This window comes from Cebus imitator, unplaced genomic scaffold (genome assembly GCF_001604975.1).
Source record: "Cebus imitator isolate Cc_AM_T3 unplaced genomic scaffold, Cebus_imitator-1.0 Scaffold11, whole genome shotgun sequence".
Classification (NCBI taxonomy): Eukaryota; Metazoa; Chordata; class Mammalia; order Primates; family Cebidae; genus Cebus; species Cebus imitator.
In genome coordinates, this window is record NW_016107326.1 from 10,876,830 (window position 1) to 10,889,445 (window position 12,616).

General features: G+C 34.4%; 1 protein-coding gene across 2 annotated transcripts in view; it reads left to right on the plus strand.

Annotated features, from left to right (window-relative positions):
• GOPC (golgi associated PDZ and coiled-coil motif containing) overlaps window positions 1-12,616 on the plus strand; it is a 41,319-nt gene that overhangs the window by 24,668 nt on the left and 4,035 nt on the right. For both annotated transcript variants that reach the window (XM_017497245.2, XM_017497253.2), the window contains 5 exons: window positions 1,071-1,246; window positions 2,797-2,962; window positions 5,810-5,905; window positions 7,029-7,193; window positions 9,870-10,050. In XM_017497245.2, coding sequence (XP_017352734.1) covers window positions 1,071-1,246; window positions 2,797-2,962; window positions 5,810-5,905; window positions 7,029-7,193; window positions 9,870-10,050 — 784 coding nt within the window. The remainder of the gene's footprint in view (window positions 1-1,070; window positions 1,247-2,796; window positions 2,963-5,809; window positions 5,906-7,028; window positions 7,194-9,869; window positions 10,051-12,616) is intronic.

The window sequence follows — 12,616 nt, forward strand, 5'->3', positions numbered from 1 at the left end:
TTTTTTTGATCCACAAATAACACTTAAAATGTCTATTGGGGCCCTTACTTAATTCTTAGAAGGATTTTATGTGGCCACACAGTTTTGTGTGTATGTTTGATTTTGAATTTGCCTGCCTTTGGGCAGGATTTTTTTTTGTACCTTCCATTTTGCACTCTGTTTTGTCTTGTCTGTTTCTGCACTTGGATCCTGAAGTGCATTTACATTTGCAACCCTTGATCTATAGAAAAGATTATACTTTTAAGGTAAATTGAACATTATTTCTCATATATGAACTTCTGATAAAAATTTGATGGTGAAGAGCTTGCGGTTGTAGCCTCTGGCTAACATTTTTGTGTTCATGTACATGGACTATCTACCAAGAGGAACATAGGAGGCAAGTGAGGCCAGTGTTTTCCTCAGAAAAAAGTTCTGCATTCACTCTAACATACAGACAAATAAATGAGCCAGATCTCAAAGTTCAGTGGTAATCCACACCATAGATGTGCTTATCTATAGAAACATTTTAATGTGTAAATGTTTTAATGCAATTGTTACCAACAGTTTTCATGACTATAAAATGTTTAGTAAAAAAAAACTAGTATATCTCTGCTAGTTTATTCATTATAAGTTTCTTGTGGTCCTCCAAGATACATTAGCTATAAACTGTATCTGTGTAACTGAATGATTTTGACTTACTTTATAGACTTATTGCATTAAAGTTAATTAAATGTTTGGGAATGTTTATTTTTTATGTTAGTCTAGTTTTCTAAGTCAGTTTTAGAAAGTAAATAGCAGATTCAACTATCCATTGAAGCCACGCTAATATGTGATAACATGAGCTTAGAGTAGACTACTTTTCTTATCCTCTGTATCAGGGACCCCATAGTGGGCAATTATTTTATCTAGAAGTAGTTCCAAGATGTTACGGTACTAGTTAAAAAGAACAAAATCCAGACCTTTGTGTTGTATTTTATAGAGATGGAGTGGTATATTGTTGAACTGTAGGCTTTTGTGCATTTTCAATAACATGGTCTAGTGCTAAAGAGTTTTTATTTTCATTAAATTATATATTTTAAAAAATTACATAGGAAAGAGAGCTTGAGGCAAACAAAAAAGAAAAAATGAAAGAAGCGCAACTTGAAGCTGAAGTAAAATTGTTGAGGAAAGAGAATGAAGCCCTCCGTAGACATATAGCTGTTCTCCAGGCTGAAGTATATGGGGCAAGACTGGCCGCAAAGTACTTGGATAAGGAACTAGCAGGAAGGTGTGTAAAAAACATGGGTATTATTGTATTCTTAGGTGACAAATTGGATGTTTAATGAGGTTGAGTCTTACTTTATTTAATTTTTTTTTGAGATGGAGTCTTGTTCTGTTGCCCAGACTAGAATGCTGTGGCATGATCTTAGCTCACTGCAACCTCCATCTCCTAGGTTGAGGAGATTCTCCTGCCTCAGCCTCCCAAGTAGCTGGGATTACAGGCGCCTGCCACCATGCCCAGTATTTTTAGTAGAGACGGGTTTTCACCATGTTGGCCAGGCTGTTCTCAAACTCCTGACCTCATGATCTACACACCTTGGCCTCCCAAAGTGATGGGATTACAGGTGTGAGCCACTCTTCCTAGCTGAATCTTATTTCTTGTGGTAAATGAAGCATTAATCTTTACCTTCAGAATTATTTTATGGTTGGTTTTAACTTACTGTTGTTAAATTAATACTGATAGCATTATGTATTGCAGATCTGTTTATTCATACTAAATATGTTTAATTCACACACACAAACACTGACAGTATCTTATTGTGAAACGCTAACAACTCTGTAGCGCAGCACTTTTCAACTATGTTGTGCCTTGAGACCAGTACAGCCAATGTTCCCATGCATAGTAGAACTTCCGTAAGGAATTCTTTTTATGATCACTGAAACCCAGTCTTTCTTGCCTCTCAAAAAAAAGTGTTGGTATTAAGTTAATGACAGTGATTTTATTATAATAACACACAGAATTTTGCTTGTATTTATTAAGTAAATTATTAACAAACTTTGGTGACTTATACTAAATCGTTTTATGCATATTCTTTTAATGTCACATTAAAAACGTGGAACAAAGAAAAAATAATTTATATCATGTTGAAGTACAAATTTTTCTAGTAACTTTTTTCTTTAAATGTTGTGAGATGGTATCTCACTCTGTCACTCAGGTTGAAGTGCAGTGGTGCAGTGTCGGCTCACTGCAGTGTCCACCTTTCAGGCACAAATGATCCTCCTACCTCAGCCTCTAAAGTAGCTGGGACCACAAGCACACCACCACACCTGGTTAATTTTTTTAAGGGTTTTATCATGTTGCCCAGGCTGGTTCTAGTAACTTTTAACCACATTTAAAATAATCATTTCGTAAAAAGAAACTCTAATTAGAAGAAATGTTTGTGTACAATTAATCTCATCTAAAAGGTAACATTTAATAGTATCTGAGTTTGATGACTTTGCATGCAGTACATAAAACAGATTGGCAATATCATAATTGTTTTTTTCATAAATTGTTTTTATAGATTTATTTGAATTAAGTCTATACGACTAAATAGAGTTCACATTAATTTCTTCAAAAAAATTTTTTACTGGTTTTTCCTTTAAAGATACCTGTTCTTTTCAGAGTTTTTCATATTTATTTTAAATCTGAGAGACATCAAGAAGTTCCTGAGTATTAGTTTTATCACTAATTTGAGATTCTTGCAAAAGCTACTTAGGTTCAGTATTTTTTCTGAATTCTCACAATAGTAAGCATAATGAAAAATCAGCTAAATGTACTCTTTTCCCAATATGAAGGGTCCAACAAATACAATTGCTAGGACGAGATATGAAGGGACCTGCTCATGATAAGCTTTGGAACCAACTGGAAGCTGAAATACATTTGCATCGTCACAAAACTGTGATCAGAGCCTGCAGAGGACGTAATGACTTGAAACGACCAATGCAAGCACCACCAGGCCATGTATGTTCGCTTTGCTGCTGCTTCCCACTCAGCCTCTTCCTTCTTTCTTTAGTCACAATTACTTTCCATTCTTTCCTTTGTTCTAGGATTGTTTGAAACCTTTATTTAAAAAGTGAAAATGGGATTTAACTTATTCAAAGTAGATAAAGTTTAAACACTCCATAGAAATTTTAGTAGCTCTTCACTGACTTACTAATGCTCTGAGAGTGATGTTTCTGCAGATAGTGAACCATTGTTAGCAAATACATATTGCTAGTTTGTTGGGCCATGTTTCCAGTTTTTCCTGGATCATGATTGGTCACACTTAAATTTGTTTTGAGCTTAGCTTAGACTGTGTGATCATACTGATAAATTGGCAAATATTTTGGGGTAGTTTTTTAAGGATGTTTTTGGTAACTGAATCCAAATGTTGATTCTGAACTAACATTTATACCTGTTTGGTCTTGGATTAAGATGGAATTTGAGATCTGTAGCCAGTTGTCTGTTTCTGTAGCCACCATTGTATAAAAGTTTCTCTTTCTGTCTGGATAAATCTTTATTAAATTCTATTACAACAGCTGCTTGATAATAAAGACCTTAATATACAAAAGGATGTCTCACAAGGGTTCACATATCTTAGTACCAGATAATGTATGGCCTTAAATAGTAAAATAGTTTGTTGCCTCTGCAAATATTTTTGTAAGAAGAATTGATATGTACATAGAGTTGGTGGAAGAGAAGTGGGGATAGTGATAAGCACTTATGCCATTGTCTTCTCTAGGACATTGGTGGTCCCCATTAATTTCTAGGTCCAGTAGATTTGGAAATGGAGAGGTTAGGAGGAAGACAAAAGTAGTTTGTATCAGATATGTGTGAGTGATAAAAGCATGCTTGTGAAATAAGCTAAATATGAGGTTGGGATTTTAGGTAGTAGCTGGATTATAAAAATTATTTTATACTAAATAGAGGTGTTTTAACTTTAACCTGCTAATCATGCAACTTTTAAATAAAATGGTGGATTTCATAAAATTTACTTTTTTTTTTTTTTTTTTGAGACAGAGTTTTGCTCTTGTTGCCCAGACTGGAGTACAGTGGTGCTATCTCTGCTCCTTGCAACCTCTGCCTCCCAGGTTCAAGTGATTCTCCTGTCTCAGCCTCCTGAGTAGCTGGGATTACAAGTGTATGCCACCATGCCTGGCTAATTTTTTGGTATATTTAGTAGAGATGGGGTTTCACAATGTTGGCCAGGCTAGTGATGAACTCCTGACCTCAGGTGATTGCCCACCTCAGCCTCTCAAAGTGCTGGGATTACAGGCATGAGCCACTGCACCCAGCCAAAATTTACATTTTTTAGTAGTTATTTCGGTATAGTTAAGAGGACCAAGTTGGAGTCCAGGAGATATATTAGAAAGATACTTTGCTCATCCAAGGAGAAAGTGATTAGGACAAGAGAAGTGGTATTTGAGAAGAAGGACACATTTGAGAGGATTATAATCAGGAGGGCTTGATTGGTAACTAACTGCTTTTTATTAAATAGTGAAAAAAAAAAGAGTCTGGGCTTTTTGTTTGAGCAACTGAGTGAGATCTGGCATTCACTGATAAGGGAAATAGAAGAAAAGGAAGGATTTGGGGAAAAGATAATGAGATCAGTTTTAGACAAGTAGTGCTTGAGGTGACAGTGGGATGTCCAAGATAAATCTGGTTAGATATATGACTCTGTATTTCAGGAGGTAAATCTGATTTGAAGAAATATTAGGGAAATTATCCATCTATTATACTTGAAACCTTGGAACTGATTAAGTCAGTTCCAAGTATATATGTATAAAGCATATATGTAGTAAAAGGAATAGGAGGTGAAAGATGGAAACTAATGGAGTGGGAGAAGGAAAAAGATCACTCACTAAAGGAAGGAGCCTGGGATGGAGCTATCAGATATGGGCCATCTAGGAAAGTAGTATAATAAAAACCAATGGAAAGAGCAGGTTTCAAGGAGGGATTGGTGAACAGTATTAACTTTCTGCAAGTTTCAAGTAGGGTAGTGACAAAAAGTGTTAATTGAGTGTAGCAATACTGATTACTAGTGACCACAGAGAAGAAAATTTCAGTTGTGCGTGTGGGGGCAGAACTCTAATGACAGAAATCAGAGGACTGAATATGAGTGGCAAGGAAGTAGAAATGATGAGGATGAACTTTGTGTGGAAGTTAAGGAAAGGGGTAAGTTGCCAAGGAAGATAGTGAAGGATCAAAAGTTTTTTAGTCTAGTTTAGTTTAGTTTAGTTTTGCGTTTGCACATGATCAGTATTTTAAAACTGGAAGAGACTTGGAATTCATTATCTGCTGAACAGGAAAACAGCTTAGTAGAGACAGAAAGAGAAAAGGTGCCAGATAAATAATTATTAATGGATCAAGACCCTTTAAGAGGTAGACTCCAGAGCGCCAAGGAATGTATAAGTAATTAATGATCCAATTGGAAATTTGTTTTTCAACTCTACAACTCAGCTAAAATGAATATAGATCTTAAAGATATCCAGTGAAGACAGACAGTCACTTTTATTTTTTGAGGCTATTTGTTCCTCAATTAATTCCTGGAAATAATTTCTTTTATAATTTCCTACAATTTAAAAAGAAATATATCAATATTTTAAAAATTATTGGCAAAAGGGTGAGAAAATCATCTATAAATTTTGCATCAATAGAACAACTATTTTCAGTTTTCTATTTTATCCATTACTTTCTTAACCCTATACTGTTTATCCATTCGAGGAAATTAATAAAGATTTCTAAAAGCAAGTTATATAGTATGAGTTTACTCTATTTGGTATGCTATTTAAATGATACTAATTTTTCTTCTTTTTTCCTCCCAATAAGGATCAAGATTCCCTAAAGAAAAGCCAAGGTGTTGGTCCAATTAGAAAAGTTCTCCTCCTTAAGGAAGATCATGAAGGCCTTGGCATTTCAATTACAGTAAGAAGTAGTGCTTCCAGTCTCCTTTTCTGCAGTTATCTAGTATAGCTGTACTCCTTTGTTGGATATCACTGGGGAACAGAATATTCTGGATATATATTTTTAAATAACTAAATGTATCCCTATGAGGATAAATGTTTGCTTTTGTGTAAACATATTTTTAAAAAGTAAATCTTCTTGGCAACTATTAATAAGTATACCTTTAGTAAGCATAGTTTAACATTTTTATTATGACTCACATAATAGTTATGTGCCATATACTGTGATGCCTCTAGGAGCCCTTGGGAATAGATATGGCTGTTTTCTATGTTAAATGGCTTCAGATTGTATTGTCCTCTCTTAGAGTATGTGTATCTTTCTCTTGTCTCATTTCTTAGCTGTCAGACTTCACTGGCCCTGGAGTCTAAATATTATATATTCCTTTTTTAAATCTGATGCCTTTAGGAGTCATTTTGTTGTAGTCTCAGTGCTTTAATGAACAAGGTGGCTTTAATTTTCATTTGGTAATACTTAGGCACTGAGCAAGTTCATTCTTTTTTTTGGTATTGCTTAATGTAGAAATGTTCCTTATAATAAAAAGCTCATCTAATCTATATTTCTTGAATACTTACCTTTTTTAATGAGCTGCCTCATAGAGCATACATTTTAGCAGGACAAATAAAGCGCACACACACACACACACACACACACACACACACCCATGCAACAATGATAGAAGCTAGAGAATGATAGGTACCCAAGTACTGTATTTCTTCAATTCTACATTGCATATATTTTCATATTTTAACTTCTCTGAAATTGAAATTAATTGTATAATCTTAAAATTATTTTTGTGGCACCTAAAATAATTGGTCTTGTCATTGGTGGTGATTCAGACTTGATAAAATATAATGGTGCTATGGAGTACTAACATAAATTTTTTTAATTTCAGAATTTAGCCAATTTACTCTTTGATAATAATTTTTTTTACCATTACTTAAGTAGCAAATAAAATTTTACCCAACATTTATAGAGACAGCATAGGTGCTTAATGAAAGATTTTTAAGAAAATAGTTTATCTCCAGATTAATCGATGACTATACAAAGAATGCTTTAATTTACTGCCTTTTATTGTTGTTGTTAGGGTGGGAAAGAACATGGTGTTCCAATCCTCATCTCTGAGATCCATCCGGGGCAACCTGCTGATAGATGTGGAGGGCTGCATGTTGGGGATGCTATTTTGGCAGTCAATGGAGTTAACCTAAGGGACACAAAGCATAAAGAAGCTGTAACCATTCTTTCCCAGCAGGTAAATTCCCTTAATATAATTAGAATTAGACCTATCAGTTAGTTATTTATAAATCTACTGAACACTGTATACTTCCCTATGAAGTTTCTAAAGCAGTAAAATGTTTATATGTAGCTCTTGTTTCCTTTGATTTAATGCTTTTATAAATGACATTCAGTCATATTTACTGAAAATGGACATTTTATTTACTTCATAACTTTGAGCAGGTTACTTAAGTCCTCTCTCCCACAGTGTCCTCACCTGTGTGGGAAGGACTGAAAGAAAGCTGTGAGGATTAAGTATGTTAATACATATAAAGGACTCAGAACAGGACCTGAGACTGAGAAAACAGCATTCTTAATGCCTAAAACACTATATATAAGATATTACAGAAAAGACAATGCTAGAAGTGGATTGATTTTAGTCATAAAATATTAAAATTGAAATTATCCATAGAAACTAGCCCAACTCTCTTTCTTAAAATTAGTAAACTAAAGTTCTTAGAGATGAAAGGATTCGCTCAAAGTTGCTGAGCAAATAAATTATAGAATTGAGATTCATATTCAGGACTCATATTTGTCATACATTTGTACTTAAAATGTTGTTTTGTTTATTTCTTTCAAGAATCGAGTTGAGGGAATTAGAGGCATTGGTAGTATGTTGAGATGTTTTTTGGATCATCAGTGTGGTATGCCTCTGTAGAATTGAATCTCAGAGTTGAAAGTGAATATAGTACATTGGTTAAATCCTATATGATGCATAAATCTTTGCAACATCACTACTTCAATAATTATATTAAAGGAAGGACTTGCTGATATCAAGCAGTCCATTCCGTTGTTATACAGGACTAATTTTTAGAAAGCTTTTCCTCATATTAAGCCTGAAATCTGTGTCTCCATGACAGCTACCCACAGATCTAATTCTGTCATCTAAAACTTTGCTGAAGACCACTGCATCGTCTGTCTCTTTCTGCAAAATGGTATTTTTAAAGCATTATCTGATAAAAGAGATCAAGAGTGCTACCCTATTCTCTCAAGTTAATGTTTTATCAACTCATCTTGACTGTCATCCAGTAGCAAAGGAGTGGGATGACTGGTGAAGGAGCTAGCAATAGGCGGTCATAAGTTTTAAGGAAATGCTAACTAAACACATATTAAATTCTGAGGTATAACCTTAAACTGCTGGAAAGAAGAGCACCAAAGAGACTAACTTAGTGAGTAGCAGTTAAGCATAGCATGCTTTCTTTTGAGCAAAGGCAAGCCATAATTTTCAGAGTTGCTAACACTACACTTGTATATGGTGGTTGGAGTCTCTTATTAAATGACAATTACAGCTTCGAATTTTTTTTTAATCATAAAATGATCTGTAACTTTTTTTTTTTTTTTGGAGCTGGGTCTCACTCTGTCACCCAGGCTGGCATGCAGTGGCACGGTCACGGATCACTGCAGCCTCAACCTCCCAGGCTCAAACAGATGCTTCACCCTCAGCCCACCAAGTAGCTAAGACTACAGGTGCACGCCACCATGCCCAGCTAATTTTTTTTTTGTAGAGTTGGGTTTTGCCATGTTGCCCAGGCTGGTCTCAAACTCCTGAGCTCAAGTGATCCACCTGCCTCAACCTCCCAAAGTGCTGGGATTACAGGCATAAGCCACTGTGCCTGGCATGATCTGTAACTTTTTATTTGAATGTGTCATTGTTAAAGAATGACAGTATAAATATGACACAATTATTCTAGCATAATACAAAAAGCATGGACTGTAGAGTCAAACTTTTATTTTTCTTTATTCTTGTTTATTATCTAGGGAAAGTTATCTGCTTTCTCCAGACTCAACTCAGGTTTCTCATTCATGTAAAAGAGACTATAGTAAGATTATTCTAAGGATTGAAGGCTATAATTAAATATATAAATATAATAATTACTATTATTGAATAAAAAAACAAAAAATCATTTTGTAAGGGTTTCTTGAATCAGTTAAGGAAAGTTTATATGATATCCTTATTTAATATCTGACTATTTAGATGTATTTGCTGAATTTCTGTGTGCAATACAACATGGCAAAATAACTTTTAAACTGAATACTTGTTCTAAAATTCTATAAATTTAATAATTAAGCATCCTTTTATATTTTAGACCTATTAACAAAAAGATTATGGTCAGTAGGAAGAGCTACTATAATGTGTAAAGGACCTGTAGAGAGGATTCACGGGGCTAATCTAGACATGATGGCCTCACTACCTCTTTAGAGTCTAGAATTTTATTATTTGTTTTCTGGATATGAGCTATCTCTGAGATCTCTCCACCCCTAAGCCTCCCCACAAAGAATTTGGAAATCCTTATTTTTTTTCTTTTTGAGATGGAGTTTCACTTTTTTTGCCCAGGTTGGAGTGTGATGGTGCAATCTTGGCTCACTGCAACCTCCGCCTCCCGGGTTCTAGCAATTTTCCTGCCTCAGCCTCCCGAGTAGCTGGGATTACAGGCATGCGTCACCATGCCTGGCTAATTTTGTATTTCTAGTAGAGATGGGGTTTCTTCATGTTGGTCAGGCTGGTCTCGCACTCCTGACCTCAGGTAATCTGCCTGCCTTGGTGTCCCAAAGTGCTGGGATTACAGGCATGAGCCACTGTGCCTGGCCTGGAAATCCTTTTAAAATTACAGTTACAATAACTTGACTTTCTCATTTTCATTTCCTGTCTTAGAGAGGAGAGATTGAATTTGAAGTAGTTTATGTGGCTCCTGAAGTGGATTCTGATGATGAAAACGTAGAGTATGAAGATGAGAGTGGACATCGTTACCGTTTGTACCTTGATGAGTTAGAAGGAGGTGGTAATCCTGGGGCTAGTTGCAAAGATACAAGTGGGGATGTCAAAGTATTACAAGGTAAAAATCGCTCTGAAAATTATTATTAACATATTCATTATTATTAAATGCTTAAAGTGAGAAGGCCTCAGAATATTTCTTCAGTAAAACTGTTTTAATGGTGAAGAAATCAGAGGAATGAAGAGCTTTCCTTTGTTTATTGCTTTATTGTACACTATGCTAACATTTTATTTATGATATATGTTCTTCTAGGTCCATTTATTGGATTGTTAAGACACATACATTACCAGTTACTCTACTGCAAGTGATCCTTGAAAAATAAATAAATTTTTTTCTAGACTCTGAAACAAAGACCAACATGCCATTTTGATTAGATCTATCTTATAGACTATATTGTCTCTCTGTCATGATGGAAATTCATCTCTCCTAATACAGTGAATTTTAAGCTAATTATGAATAAGTTTGACATATACTGTCATGATTGCTATTAGAATCAACTTATCTTGGAGACGTTTGGTTTAGTTCCTTTGCTATCATTGACACATATTTTAAGGAAAAACTCTAGCACTTCCTTTTACATAAAGCAGTGTCCTCAAATTGTGATCTGTGGATCTCTGAGGGTCCCTGAGATCTTTTAGGGGAGTTCATGAGGTCAAAGCTTTTCATAATAATACTAAGACATCATTTGTCTTTTTTTGCTGTGTTGATATTTGCACTGATGGTATTGGGTTGGTGCAAAAGCCATTGTGGTAAAACTGCTGGTGCCTTAGCACTAATCAAGGCAGTGTTGCTAATACTAGTAACTGTACTAGTAATCATTGTGTTCTTCCTTGCCATCCATTCATAGTAAAAGAAGAAGAAGATGCCAATTTTGCTTAAAAATGTCTTTGATGAAATGGCAAAAACAGTTAATTTTTAAATATTGACCTTTCAGTACATGTCTTTTTAATATTCTGTGTGATAAGATGGGAGGTACGCATAAAGCACTTATTCCACATACTGAACAAAGATGCTGGTCTCAAGGGAAAGTACATAAGTCACTGAACTAGCCATTTTTCTTCGTGAAAGACAATTTTTACTTGAAAGAATGACTAACAAAGTATGGCTTTTCAGACTGTTTGGAAGCCATTTTCTTAAAAATGGACAAAGTTAGTCCATCACTTTAAGAAAGACAACTGATAATATTTATTGCCAGTGATAAAATGTGAGCTCTCAAGTAAAAGAACTTTATAAAACATGCATTGATCACCATGAGCTTGACAGCTTTCTAACACTTAAGAACTTTTCAGATGATATTAATGATATCAATGAATGTGATTTTTTGATATAGTAAAGTCAGCTGTGTCAACTTTTGGAATTACTGCTTAACTTAATGGTCCAATATTTTTCACATCACCAGTAAATAATATTATAAAGTTTTGCATGGGTAAAAGATCCATTCAAAATGCAAGATAGACAAATGGATTTTAATGTAACAGACTGTGAAAAGTTCACTGATAAGGTTTCAAATTCTACATTGTCAAATTTTTGTATAATATCAGAGAACAATACTGACAGTTATCTGAAAAGGCTGTTAAAATACTCCTCTGTTTCTCAACTACATATCTGTGTGAGACTGAACTTTCTTCATATACTTGTAATAGATTGAATGGAAGCAGATATATGAGAATCCAACTATCATCCATAAAGCCATTGAAGAGATTTGTAAAATTGTAAAATAATGCTACTCTTCTAACTAGAATTTTTTTGTTTGGAACATAATTTTTTGGTTTGTCATTAGATAAATGTTATATTAACAATTTGGATTTATTGTTATTTTTAACAAAGAAATGAACTTTTAGATTTTTCAGTTTTACTTACTAATATGGGAAACATCAGTAGCTATAATCTACATAAACAGAAGCTTCTTGGAGTCCTTAATGCTTAGTATAAAGGCCTCCTAAGACCAAAATGTTGAACTCCTGGCTTGGAGTTTTATGGTGACCTGATAAACTGTTGCACTTTTGATAAACTTGTGTGTTGCAACTGTCTGCATAAAGATAGCAGTAGAGAGCCCTAGCAATTATTGTTCTCACTGTGCATCTTGAGCAACATTATTGTGGCAGTATGTCAAAACCTTACACTGTTGGGCTGCTCTCCATATGGTTTCATTGTGTTTCACCCTTTTTGTTGTTTTCTGTCACAGTTAGAAGACTTGTCTCTTCCTGTTTTTGTAACTGAGGCTAGAAGGCTTCTCTGTCGCCTGTGTAAATTGCAGACACTTAAAATGCGACTCAACCAAAAATTTGTATGCATATATCACTTTTAACTGACTCACATTAAAAAAAGTATCTGTTATTGTTTCACACATGTTTATACTTTATAGCTCAATAAATAGGTGATATAGTCAACACTTATTTATAAGCCTATTATTTATTTTATAGATGATCAGAATTAGTTTTAAATTTTAGCTAGACATCATCTTGCCAAGAAATTACATTTTAAGCAATCAACTAGTATATGCCTCAGTGAATTGAAGTTAATATAATATGAAAGCAACAATGTAAAATAAAAAGATGATTTACAGTTCAGTAGATATTTATATAAGTAGAATTGACTGAATTTTACAATTATATATATTACTTCT